The sequence below is a fragment of the Scyliorhinus torazame genome, chromosome 16 (genome assembly GCF_047496885.1).
Source record: "Scyliorhinus torazame isolate Kashiwa2021f chromosome 16, sScyTor2.1, whole genome shotgun sequence".
In the NCBI taxonomy this organism is placed as follows: Eukaryota; Metazoa; Chordata; class Chondrichthyes; order Carcharhiniformes; family Scyliorhinidae; genus Scyliorhinus; species Scyliorhinus torazame.
In genome coordinates this window covers 29,627,754-29,646,370 of record NC_092722.1, presented here as the reverse complement: position 1 = coordinate 29,646,370, position 18,617 = coordinate 29,627,754, and the positions used below count along the sequence as shown (strand labels likewise).

The 18,617-nt window shown below is 52.5% G+C and overlaps 1 protein-coding gene across 3 annotated transcripts in view; it reads left to right on the top strand.

Moving 5' to 3' along the window:
• The first annotated feature begins 1,672 nt into the window (after positions 1-1,672).
• The window catches only part of slc45a1 (solute carrier family 45 member 1), an 83,081-nt gene continuing 66,136 nt past the window's right edge, over positions 1,673-18,617 (top strand). For 2 of the 3 annotated variants that reach the window (XM_072478141.1, XM_072478139.1), the window contains exons 1-3: positions 1,673-1,860; positions 7,026-7,457; positions 18,364-18,456. In XM_072478141.1, the coding sequence (XP_072334242.1) occupies positions 7,064-7,457; positions 18,364-18,456 (487 nt within the window). In that variant the 5' untranslated portion in view covers positions 1,673-1,860; positions 7,026-7,063. Of the gene's footprint in view, positions 1,861-1,964; positions 2,183-7,025; positions 7,458-18,363; positions 18,457-18,617 lie in introns of those variants that run through there. The other variant, XM_072478140.1, reaches the window with a different exon arrangement.

Sequence of the window (18,617 nt, the reverse complement as noted above, 5' to 3'; positions counted from 1 at the left end):
CACACAACACTGACATCCAGGGAACATGGAGGTTAATGGAGAGGAACGGGTTGGTGGGGAGGGATGGGTGAGACCAAAAGAGAGTGATCATAAGGATGGAAGGTTGAGGAGGGAGGGGGTGATGGAAAGGAGGAAGGGATGGACAGGAGGAAGAGGATAATAAGGAGGGAGGCAGTGATGGGGAGGGAGGTAGTGGTGGGAATGGATGGAAAGGGTGATAGGGTTGAGGGGGTATTGGGAAGGGAAGTTGATAGGGTTGAGGGGGTATTGGGAAGGGAAGTTGATAGGGTTAAGGGGGTATTGGGAAGAGAAGTTGGAGGCAGTTGGAGGGAGGCAGCGGTGGGAATAGAGGGAAAGGCTGATAGGGTTGAGGAGGCATTGGGAAGGGAAGTTCATAGGGTTGAGGGGGCATTGGGAAGGGAAGTTGACAGAGTTGAGGGGGTATTGGGAAGGGAAGTTGACAGGGTTGAGGGGGCATTGGGAAGGGAAGTTGACAGGGTTGAGGGGGCATTGGGAAGGGAAGTTGACAGAGTTGAGGGGGTATTGGGAAGGGAAGTTGACAGGGTTGAGTGGGTATTGGAAAGGGAAGTTGATAGGGTTGAGGGAGCATTGGGAAGGGAAGTTGATAGGGTTGAGGGGCATTGGGACGGGAAGTTGACAGGGTTGAGGGGGTATTGGGAAGGGAAGTTGATAGGGTTGAGGGGGCATTGGGAAGGGAAGTTGACAGGGTTGAGGGGGTATTGGGAAGGGAAGTTGACAGGGTTGAGGGGGCATTGGGAAGGGAAGTTGACAGGGTTGAGGGGGTATTGGGAAGGGAAGTTGATAGGGTTGAGGGGGTATTGGAAAGGGAAGTTCATAGGGTTGAGGGGGCATTGGGAAGGGAAGTTGACAGGGTTGAGGGGGCATTGGGAAGGGAAGTTGATAGGGTTGAGGGGGCATTGGGAAGGGAAGTTGACAGGGTTGAGGGGGTATTGGGAAGGGAAGTTGATAGGGTTGAGGGGGTATTGGGAAGGGAAGTTGATAGGGTTGAGGGGGTATTGGGAAGGGAAGTTGACAGGGTTGAGGGGGTATTGAGAAGGGAAGTTGACAGGGTTGAGGGGGTATTGGGAAGGGATTGACAGGGAGGAAGAGGATAGTAAGGAGGGAGGCAGTGGTGGGGAGGGGGGCAGTGGTGGGGATGGACGGAAAGGGTGATAGGGTTGAGGGGGTATTGGGAAGGGATTGACAGGGAGGAAGAGGGTAGTAAGGAGGGAGGCAGTGATGGGGAGGGAGGCAGTGGTGGGGATGGACGGAAAGGGTGATAGGGTTGAGGGGGTATTGGGAAGGGAAGTTGACAGGGTTGAGGACCAGGGGAGAGGACGAGGAAAAATAATTCTCTGTCATTACTAAAATCTCTGAGTGGCACGGTGGCACAGTGGTTAGCACTGTTCTGAAGAAGTCATATTGGACTCGAAACATGAACTCTGTTTCTGTGAGATCTTCTGAGGGTTTTTTCAGAACTTTCTGCTGGTTATTATTAATTCTGCGGGCCTTTAATGCTGGGAGGTTGCTCTCTGTTCTGTGATTGGCAGAATTGAGATTTATTATCCACACACAGGCTTCGTAACAGGGGAGCTTTGGGTCTGAGATCTGCCTCCCCATTGGTGGGTAAGACTGCACCTGCCTCTTGTGCTGGTACCAGTTCAGTGTCAGGGCCTGGGGCTGTCTCCAGGAGCAGGCACTGCACTGTGATGGCAGAATGCGGGAGGGGAGAGATGGAGAGACCATGAGTGAGTGAAGAAAGGAAACATGCAGGAGGAGGAGGAGCAGGTCAGAACTCCCCGCCCCAGGAACAGGATATAAGGAGCAGCCTAACCGGAGGTAATTACAACCAATCTCAAACAGAGCTTTTGTGCGCAGGCTGTTGAGAAACATGAAGTGGTGAGGAGGATGGGCGATGGGGTTCTTGTTACTGCCCAGCTTGTGTCTCTCTCCCTGTCACATGCTGAGACTGCTGGAGGATGAGGGAGGCTTGGCTGGCGGAGGGGCTTTTGTTAACCCTGGGCAGTTTGCAGCCGTCTTTTATTCAAGGCAAATAAATCAGAATATTGAAACAATGAGAGAGTGTGGGTATCTGTCAGGAATGACCAGAGACACCAAGAGCAATCTGAGGGCGACTGCAAAAAACGGAAAGTAAATCAAGGTGTGAAATGCTGCTGTTTGAGGATTTACAATAATAAATTACATGAATTATTATAGGGAGATTTTCTTTTAATCAGGGCGAGTTATTGATTCTGTCAGTTATACTGTGAATTCTCAGCTGTAATAAATCATTTTGTTTTAAAGACATGGATTGAATTGACAGAGTTTTGCAGATTGCTTGTGTGACGTTCTAATGCAGCAGTCGCTGAGAGAGGAGCTATAGAGCAGCTCCGTCGTCTCCAGCTCTTTCCTCTTGTCTCTGGAATCCCTCACACAGGCATCCAGCTCTCCCCCAGGGCAGTCAGCTGGGGAAACTGATAATATTGTTGGCCTAATCTAGAGCATCGTGTTATTGGTCTTCTGGTTCTTTACTGGTGATGCTGCGGGACTAAAAACAACCTGAATGTTCAAATTAGACCGCAAATATACACCATATACTGTGTGCAGATAGTTAAAGCCATCTGGCTACTGTTTGCAAATGGATTATAACCAGTACGTCGACATGTCATAAAAATCCCCATGTGTATTTGGGCCTGAGTGTGCACGGGAATGTGTGAGGCTGAGATTAAGTGAATGTGTAACTGTGTATGTGTCTGTGAACGTAAGTGCGAGTGTAAGAATGAATGAAGGGATTCATGTGTGTGTGTGAACAAGAGAATATAAATGTGTGGGAGCGAGAATATAAATGTGTGGGCGAGTGTATGTCCTGAGTCCATATCTGTGAGCTGGAGCAAGGTCAGAGAGCGGCTATCTGTTTCCCTATTTATTGCCCACCCCATTTGCCTCCCCCACTCCCCCTTGTACTTATGGGCTGAACGATAGCATAGTGGTTAGCACTATGGCTTCACAGCGCTAGGGTCCCAGGTACGATTCCCGGCTTGGGTTACTGTCTGTGCAGAGTCTGTACGTTCTCCCCGTGCCTGCATGGGTTTCCTCCGGGTGCTCCGATTTCCTCCCACAAGTCTCGAAAGATGTGCTGTTAGGTAATTTGGACATTCTGAATTCTCCCTGTGTACCCAAACAGGCGCCGGAGTGTGGCAACTAAGGGCTTTTCACAGCAATTTCATTGCAGTGTTAATGTAAGCCTACTTGTGACAGTAAAATATTATTATTACTTCCCTCTTCCCTGTATTCCTCTCAGTTCCACACTCCCGAACCTATTCCCCCTCCTCCGCACTCACCCCCACCCAAACACCGCGCTCTCCTGTATTCTCCTCTGCTTCATACTCTCAGAATCCATTTTCCTCCCCTGCTTTCCCCTCTCCCCTACACCCCCTCTGCTACACAGTCCCCACACACTCTCCCCAACATTGTTCTCCCCTGTACTCTCTCTGCTCTGCACTCCACCCACATTACCCTCTCCTCCATACTCCCTCTGCTCCACACTCTCCTCACACTTCCCTCTCCCCATACACCTTCTGCCCTTCACTCCATCCCCACCCTGTACTCCCTTGCTGCATTCCCCACTCCCACATATCTTCTCCTTCACCTAATCATTTTCGCAGTTTGCAGTCATTTTCTGTTCACTTGATGTCTACTCTCAAGTCTCCAGAGAATGAGTATGGCTCCTTTTTTAACCTGCATCTGAATGACCTCCTTGTGTCACAGATTCCCACATCTCATTGGCTGATCCACCCGGATCACAGAAAGGCTCCTAGATTGGGTATTTTGGCTTTTAAAAGTTTTCCGTGTTGATACTTCACTCTGAAGGTGTATGATGAGCAAGCTGGTCTCAATCCAACTGGGACAATATGATTGTCCTGTTTTGGGAGCTTGGCACCACCTTCTGTCCTTGATTCACTGTAGAATGGTCTCAGTGGAATCCTTAATAGAGGCTGGATCAGACTCCAACCTTCAATATTCAGCTAGAGGAGAGCGAAGGGTCCTCATTTGAAAGGTTAACTTTCTCTCTTGCCTCACTTGCTGATTGTTTCCAGTTTCTGCAGTATTTACAATTATGCATGGAAAAAATTAACTTTAATTTTTTATTGGGGAGGAGTGGGAGCAGAAAACCACTGTTCAGTATGTTTGGAAAATAAAGGTGGTTTTAAGAGAATTAGATTTGTATTGGAAAACATTAGGAATAAGGTTAAAGTGGGCTTATTTAATGTTTCTGTGCCGGGAATGGTAAAACTTATAGTTAGATTCATGCTGGACAACGGTGTTTGTATGTGTGGGGGTTGATTAAGTTCCAACTGTATTTCTGTTGTGCTTAGAGAGGGCTACAGCGTAAAGAGTAAATAGCCTTTTTAAAAGTGTCATTTGGAAAACTTGGCCTGGAATTTGGAATGCAAACCACTGGGAAAGCATAATTATGAGAGAAGATTTTAAAGCATGTTTTTGGGTGTGGAGTTTGGAAGCTATCACTTGACAATCATCTGGGGAGATTCTAAGGAGACACCCACAAGCATTCACTTGGGTTTCAGAGTGGAGAGTGCATTTGCCCACAGACATCTTGTGTGCTTAAAAGGGACTGCGTGTTAATGGGATTTCGTAGATTAAGATGTATTTTGCAGTCCATGCTAATCTTAAAACCTGTGTTCAAAGTTCTTTTCAACTTTCCCTTATGGTACTTGTTGACTATCGGTCTCGTGCTAGTATTTAGCCTTAGATGGAGTTTATCACCCACTTTGGGCTGCATTCACAAGCAACCCGACTCTGAGAAGGCACGATCCCGATGAGCCAGGGGCCCGCACGGACCCCACCCGTTTACCTCTTAACGGTTTCACGCCCTCTTGAACTCTTGAAGACCGATAGTCAACAAGTACCGTAATGGAAAGTTGAAAAGAACTTTGAAGAGAGAGTTCAAGAGGGCGTGAAACCGTTAAGAGGTAAACGGGTGGGGTCCGTGCGGGCCCCTGGCTTATCGGGATCGTGCCTTCTCAGAGTCGGGTTGCTTGTGAATGCAGCTTAAAGTGGGTGATAAACTCCATCTAAGGCTAAATACTAGCACGAGACCGATAGTCAACAAGTACCGTAAGGGAAAGTTGAAAAGAACTTTAAAACCTGTGTGTAATTGTTTAACTAAAGTGAGGGGTGAATAAAGGCATATTGAATCATAATTCAATCTTTTCACGCTTAATAAATATTTTTTCTTGTTGTTAAATCTAATTAACAGACTTGTGTCTTTGTTCCTCATGTTTTATTTAAAGAAATAAAAGTTACAGTCATTTGAGCCAGGGTTCCACCCTGGGATCTTCCCATCCAGTTATAATATCAACTGGGATCGTAACAAGTAACATTCCTATTAAACCATTAACTGGTTAAATATTGCCGCCTTGTTTTTTTTAAAAATACATTTAGATTTTTATTGCCAATTAAGGGGTAATTTAGTGTGGTCAATTCACCGACCCTGCACATCTTTTTGTGTTGTGGGGGTGAGACCCACGCAGACATGGGGAGAATGTGCAAACTCCACACGGACAGTGGGCTGGGATCAAACCTGGGTCCTCAGCCCCGTGAGGCAGCAGTGCTAACAAATGCGCCACCGTAACGCCCGTAATATCGCCTTTTTATTTTGCCTCGATGGCTGAGGGATTATTATCATCCTGGGAATACCTTGGTGCTGTTACAATGCTAACTGAGCATCCTGTAGCTGAATTAATAGAAAAGAGACCCTGCCTGGGGCCAGGAGAGCTTCTCAGGATCTCCCAGAATCAATAACACCTCCAAGAGAAAAATCCTTGCTTAACCTGAACAAAATTGAAGAGGGATTTTGGACACGGGGGCCCCTGCCATGTGCAGTGACTCCAGGGCTAAGTGCACTGTCATGTCAGTGACTGAGACAAACAAACAAGGCAATCCTCAGCTTTGATTGTGAATCTGCTGGGGCAACATGGGTGGAGCTTTAATCTGCCACCATTTCTGAGGTAGGGATGGACTAGTGTTTGTGAGGATTCCTGTTGCTGATCCCTGCCCAATGAGCTAGAATTTGTACCTCAGAATCAGGCCTTTCGGTCCAAGATCTATGCCAGTGGAGACTTCACACTAACTTTTTCCCACTCTACTTCATTTCAGACAGGATATTTTTATTCCTCCCTCATGTGCTTGACAAACTTCCACATAAATTGATCCATGCTATTCGCTTCAAACTATGATGGTGGATTCCACATTCTAACTACTCTCTGCCTTCAGACGTTTCTCTGGAATTTCCAAATGGATTTATTAGTGGCTTTTCTATATTTATGGCCCCTAATTTAGACTTCTCCAAAAGTGGAAACATTTTCTATTTGTCTGCCCTATGTCCGCTTTGTCATTTTAAAGACCCCTATCGGTCCACTTCTCATGTCTTCTATTTTCGAGAGAGCAGTGACACATCTGGAAAGTGCATGATGCAGGGAGGTTCCCCTCTGCGATCGCCCCGAATCAACAGGCAGCATGGTAGCATTGTAGATAGCACAATTGCTTCACAGCTCCAGGGTCCCAGGTTCGATTCCGGCTTGGGTCACTGTCTGTGCGGAGTCTGCACGTTCTCCCCGTGTCTGCGTGGGTTTCCTCCGGGTGCTCTGGTTTCCTCCCACAGTCCAAAGATGTGCAGGTTAGGTGGATTGGCCATGATAAATTGTCCTTAGTGTCCAAAATTGCCCTTAGGGATGGGGTTGCTGGGTTATGGGGATAGGGTGGAGGTGTTGGCCTTGGGTAGGGTGCTCTTTCCAAGAGCTGGTGCAGTCTCGATGGGCTGAATGGCCTCCTTCTGCACTGTAAATTCTATGATAATCAATGATAATCTATGACTAGCATAGACTATGGAAACTGTCGGGTGATGCAGCCTGGATTGTAAAGCAATTGTTTGTGAATGGATTACAATTGTACATAACCCACAGTTTTCTGTCTTTTCTCTGCAGAAAGAAGTTAATCGGAGGGAAGGCACCAGGACGACACAATGACTTCCCCAAACACAACCACCCCCAGTGATGCTCTCTTTCCAAATCCAACTTCTCAGGCAAACTGGTGTCCGCCCACCTGTGCTTTCCCCCATTCCACCGTCCAACACATCAGTCACCGTGCCAACAATTACAAGCGGCATCCCAAGAGAAGGAAGTTCATCCGGCCTTCCCCACCTCCCCCTCCCAACACTCCGATTCCCATCGAGCTCATTGATTTCAGTGAGATCCCACCGCGACATTCCTTCTTGGAACTGCTTTTCAATGGGTGTATTCTGTTTGGGATTGAGTTCAGCTATGCAATGGAGACAGCTTATGTCACTCCCATCCTCCTACAGATGGGCTTGCCAGATGAACTGTACAGCATGGTATGGTTCATCAGTCCCATATTAGGTATGGTACATATCTTCAATGTATACTCAGAGGGGGGGGTGTAGTTACAGAGACGTCTAGTACTGGCGTTGGACTGGTTACAGAGGGAAGCACATGTGACTCGGTCTGGACAAATGCTCTGTACTCAGGAGGCAATTTATTCCCTAAAAGTAAAGATTTGTGGCACCCAGGAGTCACAAATTCATGATCAGAGAGAGAGAGAGCTTGGATTTTGAAAAGGGTAGGCCATGACTGATCAACCTACTTGAATTTTTTGAAGAGGTGACTGAAGTAGTGCACACGGGAATATCTGTGGATGTTATCAATGTGGACAAGATGTTTGATGGAGTTTGTCATAAGAGATTGTCAGCTAAAGTTGAAGCTCATGGACTGAAAGGCAACTTATTAACCTGGTTAGGAAATTTGCTGAATAGCAGAGAGTAGGGGTAATGGTCAGTTACTCTCATTGACAGGATGTGGCTAGTGAATCCACACACAGATCAGTGTTGAGGCCTAAACTATTCATCCTCTTTAGTAATGACTTGGATGATGGGTAGTAAGTCAGATATCAACATTTGCTGATGGCACAAAGCTAGGTGATATCGTAAACCGTGAAAATGGAAGCTTTGGAGTACAAAGAAATATGAACAGAATAAGTGGATGGGCAAAACAGTGGCAAATAGATTTAAATAGAGACAAATGTGAGGGCATCCACTTCGGAGCGAAAAGGGATAGAACGGTATTTTCTAAATGGTGAAAAACCTGAATCAGTATTCAGTGGGGTGGGTGGGGTAAATAATTCATTCAAATGTTCTCAACCAGTCCAGGAAATAATCAAAAAGGAATGGTGGCCTTTATATCTAGAGAACTAGAGATCGTATAAAACCCTGATTACATCACACCTGGAGCACTCTGCCAGTGTGGACACCACACCTTAGGAAGCATACATTGGTCTTGGATGGAGTGCAGCGTATATTTACCAGAATGATACCTCAGGCTGGATTCTCCGCACTCTGACGCCGTAATCGCATCCGCTGCAGAGAATCCATTTCCGCGCAAGGAGTGCGGACCGGTGCTGGTTCCCCGATTCCCCGGGCCCCGGAAATCGGCGTACCCAGAGAGTACGCACCGGTGCTGGTTCCCCGATTCTCCGGGCCCTGGAAATAGGCGTACTCCGAGAGTACGCACCGGTGCCGGTTCCCCGATTCCCCGGGCCCCGGAAATCGGCGTACTCCGAGAGTACGCACAGTGCCGGTTCCCCGATTCCCCGGGCCCCAGAAATCGGCGTACTCCGAGAGTACGCACAGTGCCAGATCCCCGGGCCCCAGAAATCGTCGTACTCCGAGAGTACGCACAGTGCCGGTTCCCCGATTCCCCGGGCCCCGAAAAGCGGCGTACTCCGAGAGTACGCACAGTGCCAGTTCCCCGGGCCCCAGAAATCGGCGTACTCCGAGAGTACGCACCGGTGCCGGCTCCCCGATTCTCCAGGGCCCCGGAAATCGGCGTACTCCGAGAGTACGCACAGTGCCGGCTCCCCGATTCTCCAGGGCCCCGGAAATCGGCGTACTCCGAGAGTACGCACCGGTGCCGGTTCCCCGATTCCCCGGGCCCCGGAAATCGGCGTACTCCGAGAGTATGCACCGGTGCCGGTTCCCCGATTCCCCGGGCCCCGGAAATCGGCGTACTCCGAGAGTACGCACAGTGCCGGCTCCCCGATTCTCCAGGGCCCCGGAAATCGGCGTACTCCGAGAGTACGCACCGGTGCCGGTTCCCCGATTCCCCGGGCCCCGGAAATCGGCGTACTCCGAGAGTATGCACCGGTGCCGGTTCCCCGATTCCCCGGGCCCCGGAAATCGGTGTACTCCGAGAGTACGCACCGGTGCCGGCTCCCTGATTCTCCAGGGCCCGGAAATCGGCGTACTCCGAGAGTACGCACAGTGCCGGTTCCCCGATTCCCCGGGCCCCGGAAATCGGCGTACTCCGAGAGTACGCACAGTGCCGGTTCCCCGATTCCCCGGGCCCCGAAAAACGGCGTACTCCGAGAGTACGCACAGTGCCGGTTCCCCGATTCCCCGGGCCCCGGAAATCGGGGTACTCCGAGAGTACGCCTCGGTGCCGGTTCCCCGATTCTCCAGGGCCCGGAAATCGGCGTACTCCGAGAGTACGCACCGGAGCCGGTTCCCCGATTCCCGGGCCCCGAAAATCGGCGTACTCCGGGAGTACGCACCGGTGCTGGTTTCCCGATTCCCCGGGCCCCGGAAATCGGCGTACTCGTGAGTACGCACCGGTGCCGGCTCCCCGATTCTCCAGGGCCCCGGAAATCGGCGTACTCCGAGAGTACGCACCGGTGCCGGTTCCCCGATTCCCCGGGCCCCGGAAATCGGCGTACTCCGAGAGTACGCACAGTGCCGGTTCCCCGATTCCCCTGGCCCCGGAAATTGGCGTACTCCGAGAGTACGCACCGGTGCCGGCTCCCCGATTCCCCGGGCCCCGGAAATCGGCGTACTCCGAGAGTACGCACAGTGCCGGTTCCCCGATTCCCCTGGCCCCGGAAATCGGCGTACTCCGAGAGTACGCCTCGGTGCTGGTTCCCCGATTCTCCGGGCCCCGGAAATCGGCGTACTCCAAGAGTACACCTCGGTGCCGGTTCCCCGATTCCCTGGGCCCCGGAAATCGGCGTACTCCGAGAGTACGCCTCGGTGCTGGTTCCCCGATTCTCCGGGCCCCGGAAATCGGCGTACTCCAAGAGTACACCTCGGTGCTGGTTCCCCGATTCCCCGGGCCCCGGAAATCGGCGTACTCCGGGAGTACGCACCGGTGCCGGTTCCCCGATTCCCCGGGCCCCGGAAATCGGGGTACTCCGAGAGTACGCCTCGGTGCCGGTTCCCCGATTCTCCAGGGCCCGGAAATCGGCGTACTCCGAGAGTACGCACCGGAGCCGGTTCCCCGATTCCCCGGGCCCCGAAAATCGGCGTACTCCGGGAGTACGCACCGGTGCTGGTTCCCCGATTCCCTGGGCCCCGGAAATCGGCGTACTCGTGAGTACGCACCGGTGCCGGCTCCCCGATTCTCCAGGGCCCCGGAAATCGGCGTACTCCGAGAGTACGCACCGGTGCCGGTTCCCCGATTCCCCGGGCCCCGGAAATCGGCGTACTCCGAGAGTACGCACAGTGCCGGTTCCCCGATTCCCCTGGCCCCGGAAATCGGCGTACTCCGAGAGTACGCACCGGTGCCGGCTCCCCGATTCCCCGGGCCCCGGAAATCGGCGTACTCCGAGAGTACGCACAGTGCCGGTTCCCCGATTCCCCTGGCCCCGGAAATCGGCGTACTCCGAGAGTACGCCTCGGTGCTGGTTCCCCGATTCTCCGGGCCCCGGAAATCGGCGTACTCTGAGAGTACGCACCGGTGCCGGTTCCCCGATTCCCCGGGCCCCGAAAAGCGGCGTACTCCGAGAGTACGCACAGTGCCGGTTCCCCGATTCCCCGGGCCCCGGAAATCGGCGTACTCCGAGAGTACGCCTCGGTGCTGGTTCCCCGATTCTCCAGGCCCCAGAAATCGGCGTACTCCGAGAGTACGCACCGGTGCCGGTTCCCCGATTCCCCGGGCCCCGAAAAGCGGCGTACTCCGAGAGTACGCACAGTGCCGGTTCCCCGATTCCCCGGGCCCCGGAAATCGGCGTACTCCGAGAGTACGCACCGGTGCCGGTTCCCCGATTCTCCAGGGCCCGGAAATCGGCGTACTCCGAGAGTACGCACCGGTGCCGGTTCCCCGATTCCCCGGGCCCCGAAAAGCGGCGTACTCCGAGAGTACGCACAGTGCCGGTTCCCCGATTCCCCGGGCCCCGGAAATCGGCGTACTCCGAGAGTACGCACCGGTGCCGGTTCCCCGATTCCCCGGGCCCCGGAAATCGGCGTACTCCGGGAGTACGCACCGGTGCCGGCTCCCCGATTCTCCGGGCCCCGGAAATCGGCGTACTCCGGGAGTACGCACCGGTGCCGGCTCCCCGATTCTCCGGGCCCCGGAAATCGGCGTACTCCGAGAGTACGCACCGGTGCCCGTTCCCCAATTCCCCGGGCCCCGGAAATCGGTGTACTCCGAGAGTACGCACCGGTGCCCGTTCCCCGATTCCCCGGGCCCCGGAAATCAGCGTACTCAGAGAGTACGCACCGGTGCCGGTTCCCTGATTCCCCGGGCCACGGAAAGCGGCGTACACCGAGAGTACGCACCGGTGCCCGTTCCCCGGGCCCCGGAAATCGGTGTACTCCGAGAGTACGCACCGGTGCTGGTTCCCCGATTCCCCGGGCCCCGGAAATCGGCGTACTCCGGGAGTACGTACCGGTGCCGGCTCCCCGATTCTCCAGGGCCCGGAAATCGGCGTACTCCGGGAGTACGCACCGGTGCCGGTTCCCCGATTCTCCAGGGCCCGGAAATCGGCGTACTCCGAGAGTACGCACCGGTGCCGGTTCCCCGATTCTCCAGGGCCCGGAAATCGGCATACTCCGAGAGTACGCACCGGTGCCGGTTCCCCGATTCTCCAGGGCCCGGAAATCGGCGTACTCCGAGAGTACGCACAGTGCCGGTTACCCGATTCTCCGGGCCCCAGAAATCGGCGTACTCCGAGAGTACGCACCGGTGCCGGTTCCCCGATTCCCCGGGCCCCGGAAATCGGCGTACTCCGAGAGTACGCACCGGTGCCGGTTCCCCGATTCCCCGGGCCCCGAAAAGCGGCGTACTCCGAGAGTACGCACAGTGCCGGTTCCCCGATTCCCCGGGCCCCGGAAATCGGCGTACTCCGAGAGTACGCACCGGTGCCGGTTCCCCGATTCCCCGGGCCCCGGAAATCGGCGTACTCCGGGAGTACGCACCGGTGCCGGCTCCCCGATTCTCCGGGCCCCGGAAATCGGCGTACTCCGAGAGTACACACCGGTGCCCGTTCCCCAATTCCCCGGGCCCCGGAAATCGGTGTACTCCGAGAGTACGCACCGGTGCCCATTCCCCGATTCCCCGGGCCCCGGAAATCAGCGTACTCAGAGAGTACGCACCGGTGCCGGTTCCCTGATTCCCCGGGCCCCGGAAATCGGCGTACACCGAGAGTACGCACCGGTGCCCGTTCCCCGATTCCCCGGGCCCCAGAAATCGGTGTACTCCGGGAGTACGTACCGGTTCCGGCTCCCCGATTCTCCAGGGCCCGGAAATCGGCGTACTCCGGGAGTACGCACCGGTGCCGGTTCCCCGATTCTCCAGGGCCCGGAAATCGGCGTACTCCGAGAGTACGCACGGTGCCGGTTACCCGATTCTCCGGGTCCCGGAAATCGGCGTACCCAGAGAGTACGCACCGGTGCCGGTTCCCCGATTCTCCAGGGCCCGGAAATCGACGTACTCCGAGAGTACGCACCGGTGCCGGCTCCCCGATTCTCCAGGGCCCCGGAAATCGACGTACTCCGAGAGTACGCACCGGTGCCGGTTCCCCGATTCTCCGGGCCCCGGAAATCGGCGTACTCCGAGAGTACGCACTGGTGCCGGTTCCCCGATTCTCCGGGCCCCGGAAATCGGCGTACTCCGAGAGTACGCACCGGTGCCGGTTCCCCGATTCCCCGGGCCCCGAAAAGCAGCGTACTCCGAGAGTACGCACCGGTGCCGGTTCCCCGATTCTCCGGGCCCTGGAAATCGGCGTACTCCGAGAGTACGCACCGGTGCCGGTTACCCGATTCCCCGGGCCCCGAAAAGCGGCGTACTCCGAGAGTACGCACCGGTGCCGGTTCCCCGATTCTCCAGGGCCCGGAAATCGACGTACTCCGAGAGTACGCACCGGTGCCGGCTCCCCGATTCTCCGGGCCCCGAAAAGCGGCGAACTCAGAGAGTACGCCGCGCCGCGTATTCCCTACCTGCGGCCATTGCTGGAGGCCAGCCCCACTATTCTCTGCCCCCAACTGGCGAAGTCCCGACAGTCCTTGGCCGCCATGGTCGGGGGTGGACCGATCGGAGGGCAGGAGGCCACCGCCTTGTGCATGTGCGGCCTCTGACCCGGAAGTGCGGGGGGGGCGTATCTGCAGCTAAAGCTGCGAGCTTCCTGATGGCTCCCGACTAGTCCCGTGCAAGGCTGTGAATATGGGGCCTTTTCACACCAGTTTTTCTGGCATGGGGACATAGTCCCAAAAATGGAGAATTCAGCCCCTGTACTCCAAGCGTTAAATTACAAGGAGAGATTAAACAAACTAGAATTGTACCTGGAATTTGGAAGGTTAAGGGGTGATTCAATCAAAGTTTTCAATTTATGAAGGAGAAGAGGTAGGGTTCGTAGCGAGAACCTATTGGTCTCTGACAAGGGTGTGAGTTTAACAATTGCAGCCAGACCTTTCTGGAGTGGAATTAGCAAATACAGTTATACTCGGAGGGTGGCGGCAGTTTGTAACTCTCTTCCCCAAACGGCAGATGATTGTTAATTTTAAATCTAAGATTTATTTTTGAAAGCTGAAGGTATTAAGAGATACTGGGCGGAGGAAGGTATACAGTATTAGGTTACAGATCAGCCATGGTCTCATTGAATGGTGGGACAGACTTGCGGGACTAAATGGCCTCCTGTACCTATGATCTTATTTCCATTTCTAAAGCACTTTTCCTTTTTTTTAAATCTTTTTATTGGCTTTTCTCATATTTATAAACAGGTGTTACTTATGAACATTACATTTTTCTTGCCCGCACTAATTTGCTTTATTTTACAGAGCGGTTTGTTTTGTCCTTCATTTGACTAACTGTAGGTACACGTTGCTGCCCTCTGGATCGGTCTATGATATGCCCCCCTCCTCCTCTCCCACCCCCCAATTGGTTTCAGCACCCTTCCTCTTCTCTTGTGGTTTCCCCATTCTCCCCCTCCCCCCCTTACCCCGGGTTGCAAAGTCCTTTGGTTCTTCATCTTATTTTTTTTCCCTGGCTTACTCCTCGTTGCTGGCCTCGAACAGGTTTTGGAACAGGCCGACGAACTGCCCCCAAGTATCCAGGAAGCCTTCCTCTGACCCTCGGTTGGCGTACTTAATCTTCTCCAGGTGGAGAAATTCCAAGAGGTCAGCGAGCCAGTCTGCAGCTTTGAGTGGTGCTGCCGATCGCCAGCCGAGCACGATTCTCCAGGGTGCGATTAGGGAGGCGAAAGCAAGGGCGTTCGCCCCCTTCCCCATGTGTAGCTCTGGCTGCTCCGATACCCTGAAGATTGCCACTATTGGGCATGGCTTCACCCTCACCCCCACAACCTTGGACATTGCCTTGGAGAAGGCTGTCCAGAACCCAGCAAGCTTGGGGCAAGCCCAAAACATGTGGGTGTGGTCGGCCGGGCCCCTCTGGCACCTCTCACATTTGTCCTCCACCTCCGGGAAGAACCTGCTCATTCGGGTTCTGGTCAGTTGCGCTCTGTGCACTACTTTGAGCTGCATTAGGCTGAGCCTTGCGCAGGAGGAGGTGGAGTTCACCCTGCTCAGTGCTTCGCTCCAGAGACCCCATCCTACCTCTGTCCCCAGTTCGTCCTCACATTTTTGTCTGGTCCCATCCAGTGGTGTTCGGGCTCTGTCCAGTAGCTGTCCGTATGTTTTCCCACATAGTCCCCCCTTCTCACTGCTTGTTCCTATCAGGTCCTCTAGTAGTGTGGTTTCTGGGGCTCCGGGGTACCCTACTGTCTCTTTGCAGAGGAAGTGCTTTATTTGGAGGTGTCTCCATTCCTGTCCTCTTGCTAGTTTCCACTTCCTCGTTCGTTCCTCCAGTGTCGCCAGTCTGCGCCCTATGTAGAAGTCCCCGATCGTCAGTGTGCCCCCGTCCCGCCTCCCTTGACCTCAGATGTCCCAACACACAGCAAATTAAGTTCCTGTGCTGTACATTTCTTTGTTCTTTGTTCTTTTGAAGTGTTATTTGGGTCCATCACATAGTCGTAGGAAGGGGTCGATAGGGTTTATTTCCTTTTCTCACATTCACTTTATTTATGCATTATTTTCCTTTTTCTGTTTTTCTTCAGATTCCTGTGAGTTAACATGGTATTGATAGGTCACTCAGCCCAACTGGTCCAAGACAGTGTTCCTGTTCTACAGCAGCCTCCTCCCGTTCCTCTTAATTCCACCTTATCTGCATAATCTTGTATTCCTTTCTCCCTCATGGATTTAAATAGTTCCACCACAATGATGACATGCATGACTGTCACAAGAACACTGATGTTGCAGTATCCTCAGTAATGGTAAAAGTACTCATTTATGAAGAGTAGAATAGAAAGACCATGTGATAGAGGAGCAAATTAGACTATTTGGCCCATCGAGTCTGCTCTGCCATTCAATCATGGCATTCTCCTGCCTTCTCCCCATAACCTTTGATTCCCTTATTAACCAACAACCCATCTATCTCTGTCTTAACATCACTCAATGCCTTGGCTCCACAGTCTTCTGTGGCAATGTGTTCCACTGATTCACCATCCTCTAGCTGAAGAAATTCCTCTCTGTTTTAAATGATTGTTCCTTTGGTCTGAGGCTGTGTCCTCTGGTTCTAATTTCTCCATGCCCACTCCATCTAGGCCTCTCAGTATTCTGTAAGTTTCAATAAGATCCCCCCCTCATCCTTCTAAACTCCATCGAATACAGTCCTCAACCGCTCCTCATATGGCAAGTCCTTCATTCCGGGGATCAGTCTTGTGAACCTCCTCTCGACCCTCTCCAAGGCCAGCACATCTTTCCTTAGATACAGGCCCCAAAACTGCGCACAATATTCCAAATGGGGTATGACCAGAGTCTTATACAGCCTCAGAAGTACATCCCCACTCTTGTATTCTAGCCCTCTCGACATGAATGCTAACATTGGGGCAGCATAGTAGATAGCACAATTGCTTCACAGCTCCAGGGTCCCAGGTTCGATTCCCGGCTTGGGTCACTGTCTGTGCGGAGTCTGCACGTTTTCCTCGTGTGTGCGTGGGTTTCCTCCGGGTGCTCCGGTTTCCTCCCACAGTCCAAAGATGTGCAGGTTAGGTGGATTGGCCATGATAAATTTCCCTGAGTATCCAAAATTGCCCTTAGTGTTGGGTGGGGTTACTGGGTTATGGGGATAGGGTGGAGGTGTGGGCTTGGGTAGGGTGCGCTTTCAAAGAGCCGGTGCAGACTTGATGGGCTGAATGGCCTCCTTCTGCACTGTAAATTCTATGAAGTATTGCATTTGCCTTTCTAACTGCTGACTGAACCTGCGCGTTAACCTTAACAGAATCCAGAACTAAGACTCCTAAGTTCCTTGTGCTTCTGATTCCCGATGCCTTTTCCCATATAGAAAATAGTCTATGCCTCTATCTTCCCTACTAAAGTGCACAACCTCACACATTTCCACATTGTATTCCATCTGCCTCTTCTTGGCCCATTCTCCCAGCCTCCCCAAGTCCTTCTGCAGCCTCACTGCTTCATCTACACTACCTGTCCCTCTACATATCTTTGTATCATCTCCAAACTTAGCAACAATGCCCTCAGCTCCTTCTTCCAGATCATTAATGTATATACTGGATAGGTGTGGTCCCAACACTGACCCCTGTGGAACCTCACTAGTCACCGGCTGCCATCCTGAAAAAGACCCCTTTATCCCCACTCTCTGCCTTCTGCCAGTCAGCCAGTCCTCTACCCATGCCGGTACCTCGCCCCTAACACCATGGGCTCTTGTCTAATTTTACAGCCTCCTGTACAGCACCTTCTGGAAATCCAAATAGATCATGTCCACTGGTTCTCCTTTGTCCAACTTCCTTGTTACCTCCAAAAAGAATTCCAACAGATTTATCAGGCATGACCTCCCCTTACCGAAGCCATGCTGCATCAGTCCTATTTTACCATGACCTTCCAAGTACTCCACAATGTCATCCTTAATAATAGACTCTAAAATCTTCCCAACAGCCAAAGTCAGGCTAACCGGCCTATAATTTCCCATCTTCTGACTCCCTCCCTTCTTAAACAGGGATGTTACATTAGTCATTTTCTAGTCCTCTGGGACCCCCCCCCCTACTCTAGTGATTCCTGAAAGATCATCACCAATGTCTCAACAATCTTCTCAGCTATATCTTTCAGAGTCATGGTGATTTCTCCACCTTCGGACCTTTCAGTTTCCCAACACCTTCTCCTTACTGATGACCACTACACTCACCTCTGCCCCGTGACTCTCCTGAAGTTCTGATATACCACTGGTGTCTTCTACTGTGAAGACTGATGCAAAGTACCTATTGAGTTCCTCTGTCATTTCTTTGTTCCCTGTTACTACTTCTCCAGCCTCATTTTCCAGTGGTCTAATGTCCATTCTTGCCTCTCTCTTTACCTTTCATATGTCGAAAAAAAACTCTTGCAATTTTTTTTATATTACTAGCTAGCTTACACTCATATTTCATCTTCTCCCCCCCCTTATTGCTTTTTTAATTGTCTTCTGCTTGCTTTAAAGGCTTCCCACTAATCCTCGCCACATTGTATGCTTTTTCTTTTGATTTATCCTTGACTTCCCTTGTCAGCCATGGTTGCCTTGTTCTCCTCTTAGCATGTTTCCTCCTCCTTGGGATGAATTTCTGTTGTGCCTTCCGAATAACCCCCAAAAACTCCTGCCATCCCATTGCTGTTCAGCTGTCTTCCCTGCTAAGCTCCCCTTCCAATCAACCCTGGCCAGCACCTCCCTGGCCAGCTTGGGTATGAGGAGAGAAGGAATGGGAGAATGAAGCAAAAGGGGAGGAGGAAAGGATGAATGTTTGGAGCACAGAGTTACCGTGAAAATGTGCAACTTTGCTGTGGGGGTATTTGTGGGAGGTAGTTCAATGTTATGTACTTTGGGGATATTTGTGGGGAGGGGCAGTGTTACAAACTGTGGGAGTATTTGATGCGAGGGGTCGGAGTTACGTGCTGCGTGGCTATTTGCTGGTCTCAGACTCACACCTGGTTGTTTGTGGTTGCAGGTTTCTTAGTTCAGCCTGTGCTGGGTGCGTGGAGTGACAGCTGTTCCTCTCGCTTTGGTCGGCGCAGACCCTTCATACTGGTCCTGGCAATCGGTGAGCAACAGGGAGTTGGAGCCTCGCAGAAGTACCTTAGTCCCGAGGAAGGTTTCATGGTTTCGGGCTGGGTTTCTGAACTGACCAAATTGGTGCTATGGAAGGAATCAATTGAGTGCATTATTAGCTCCAGGAGATGAAGGATTCAAGATCCCGAACAC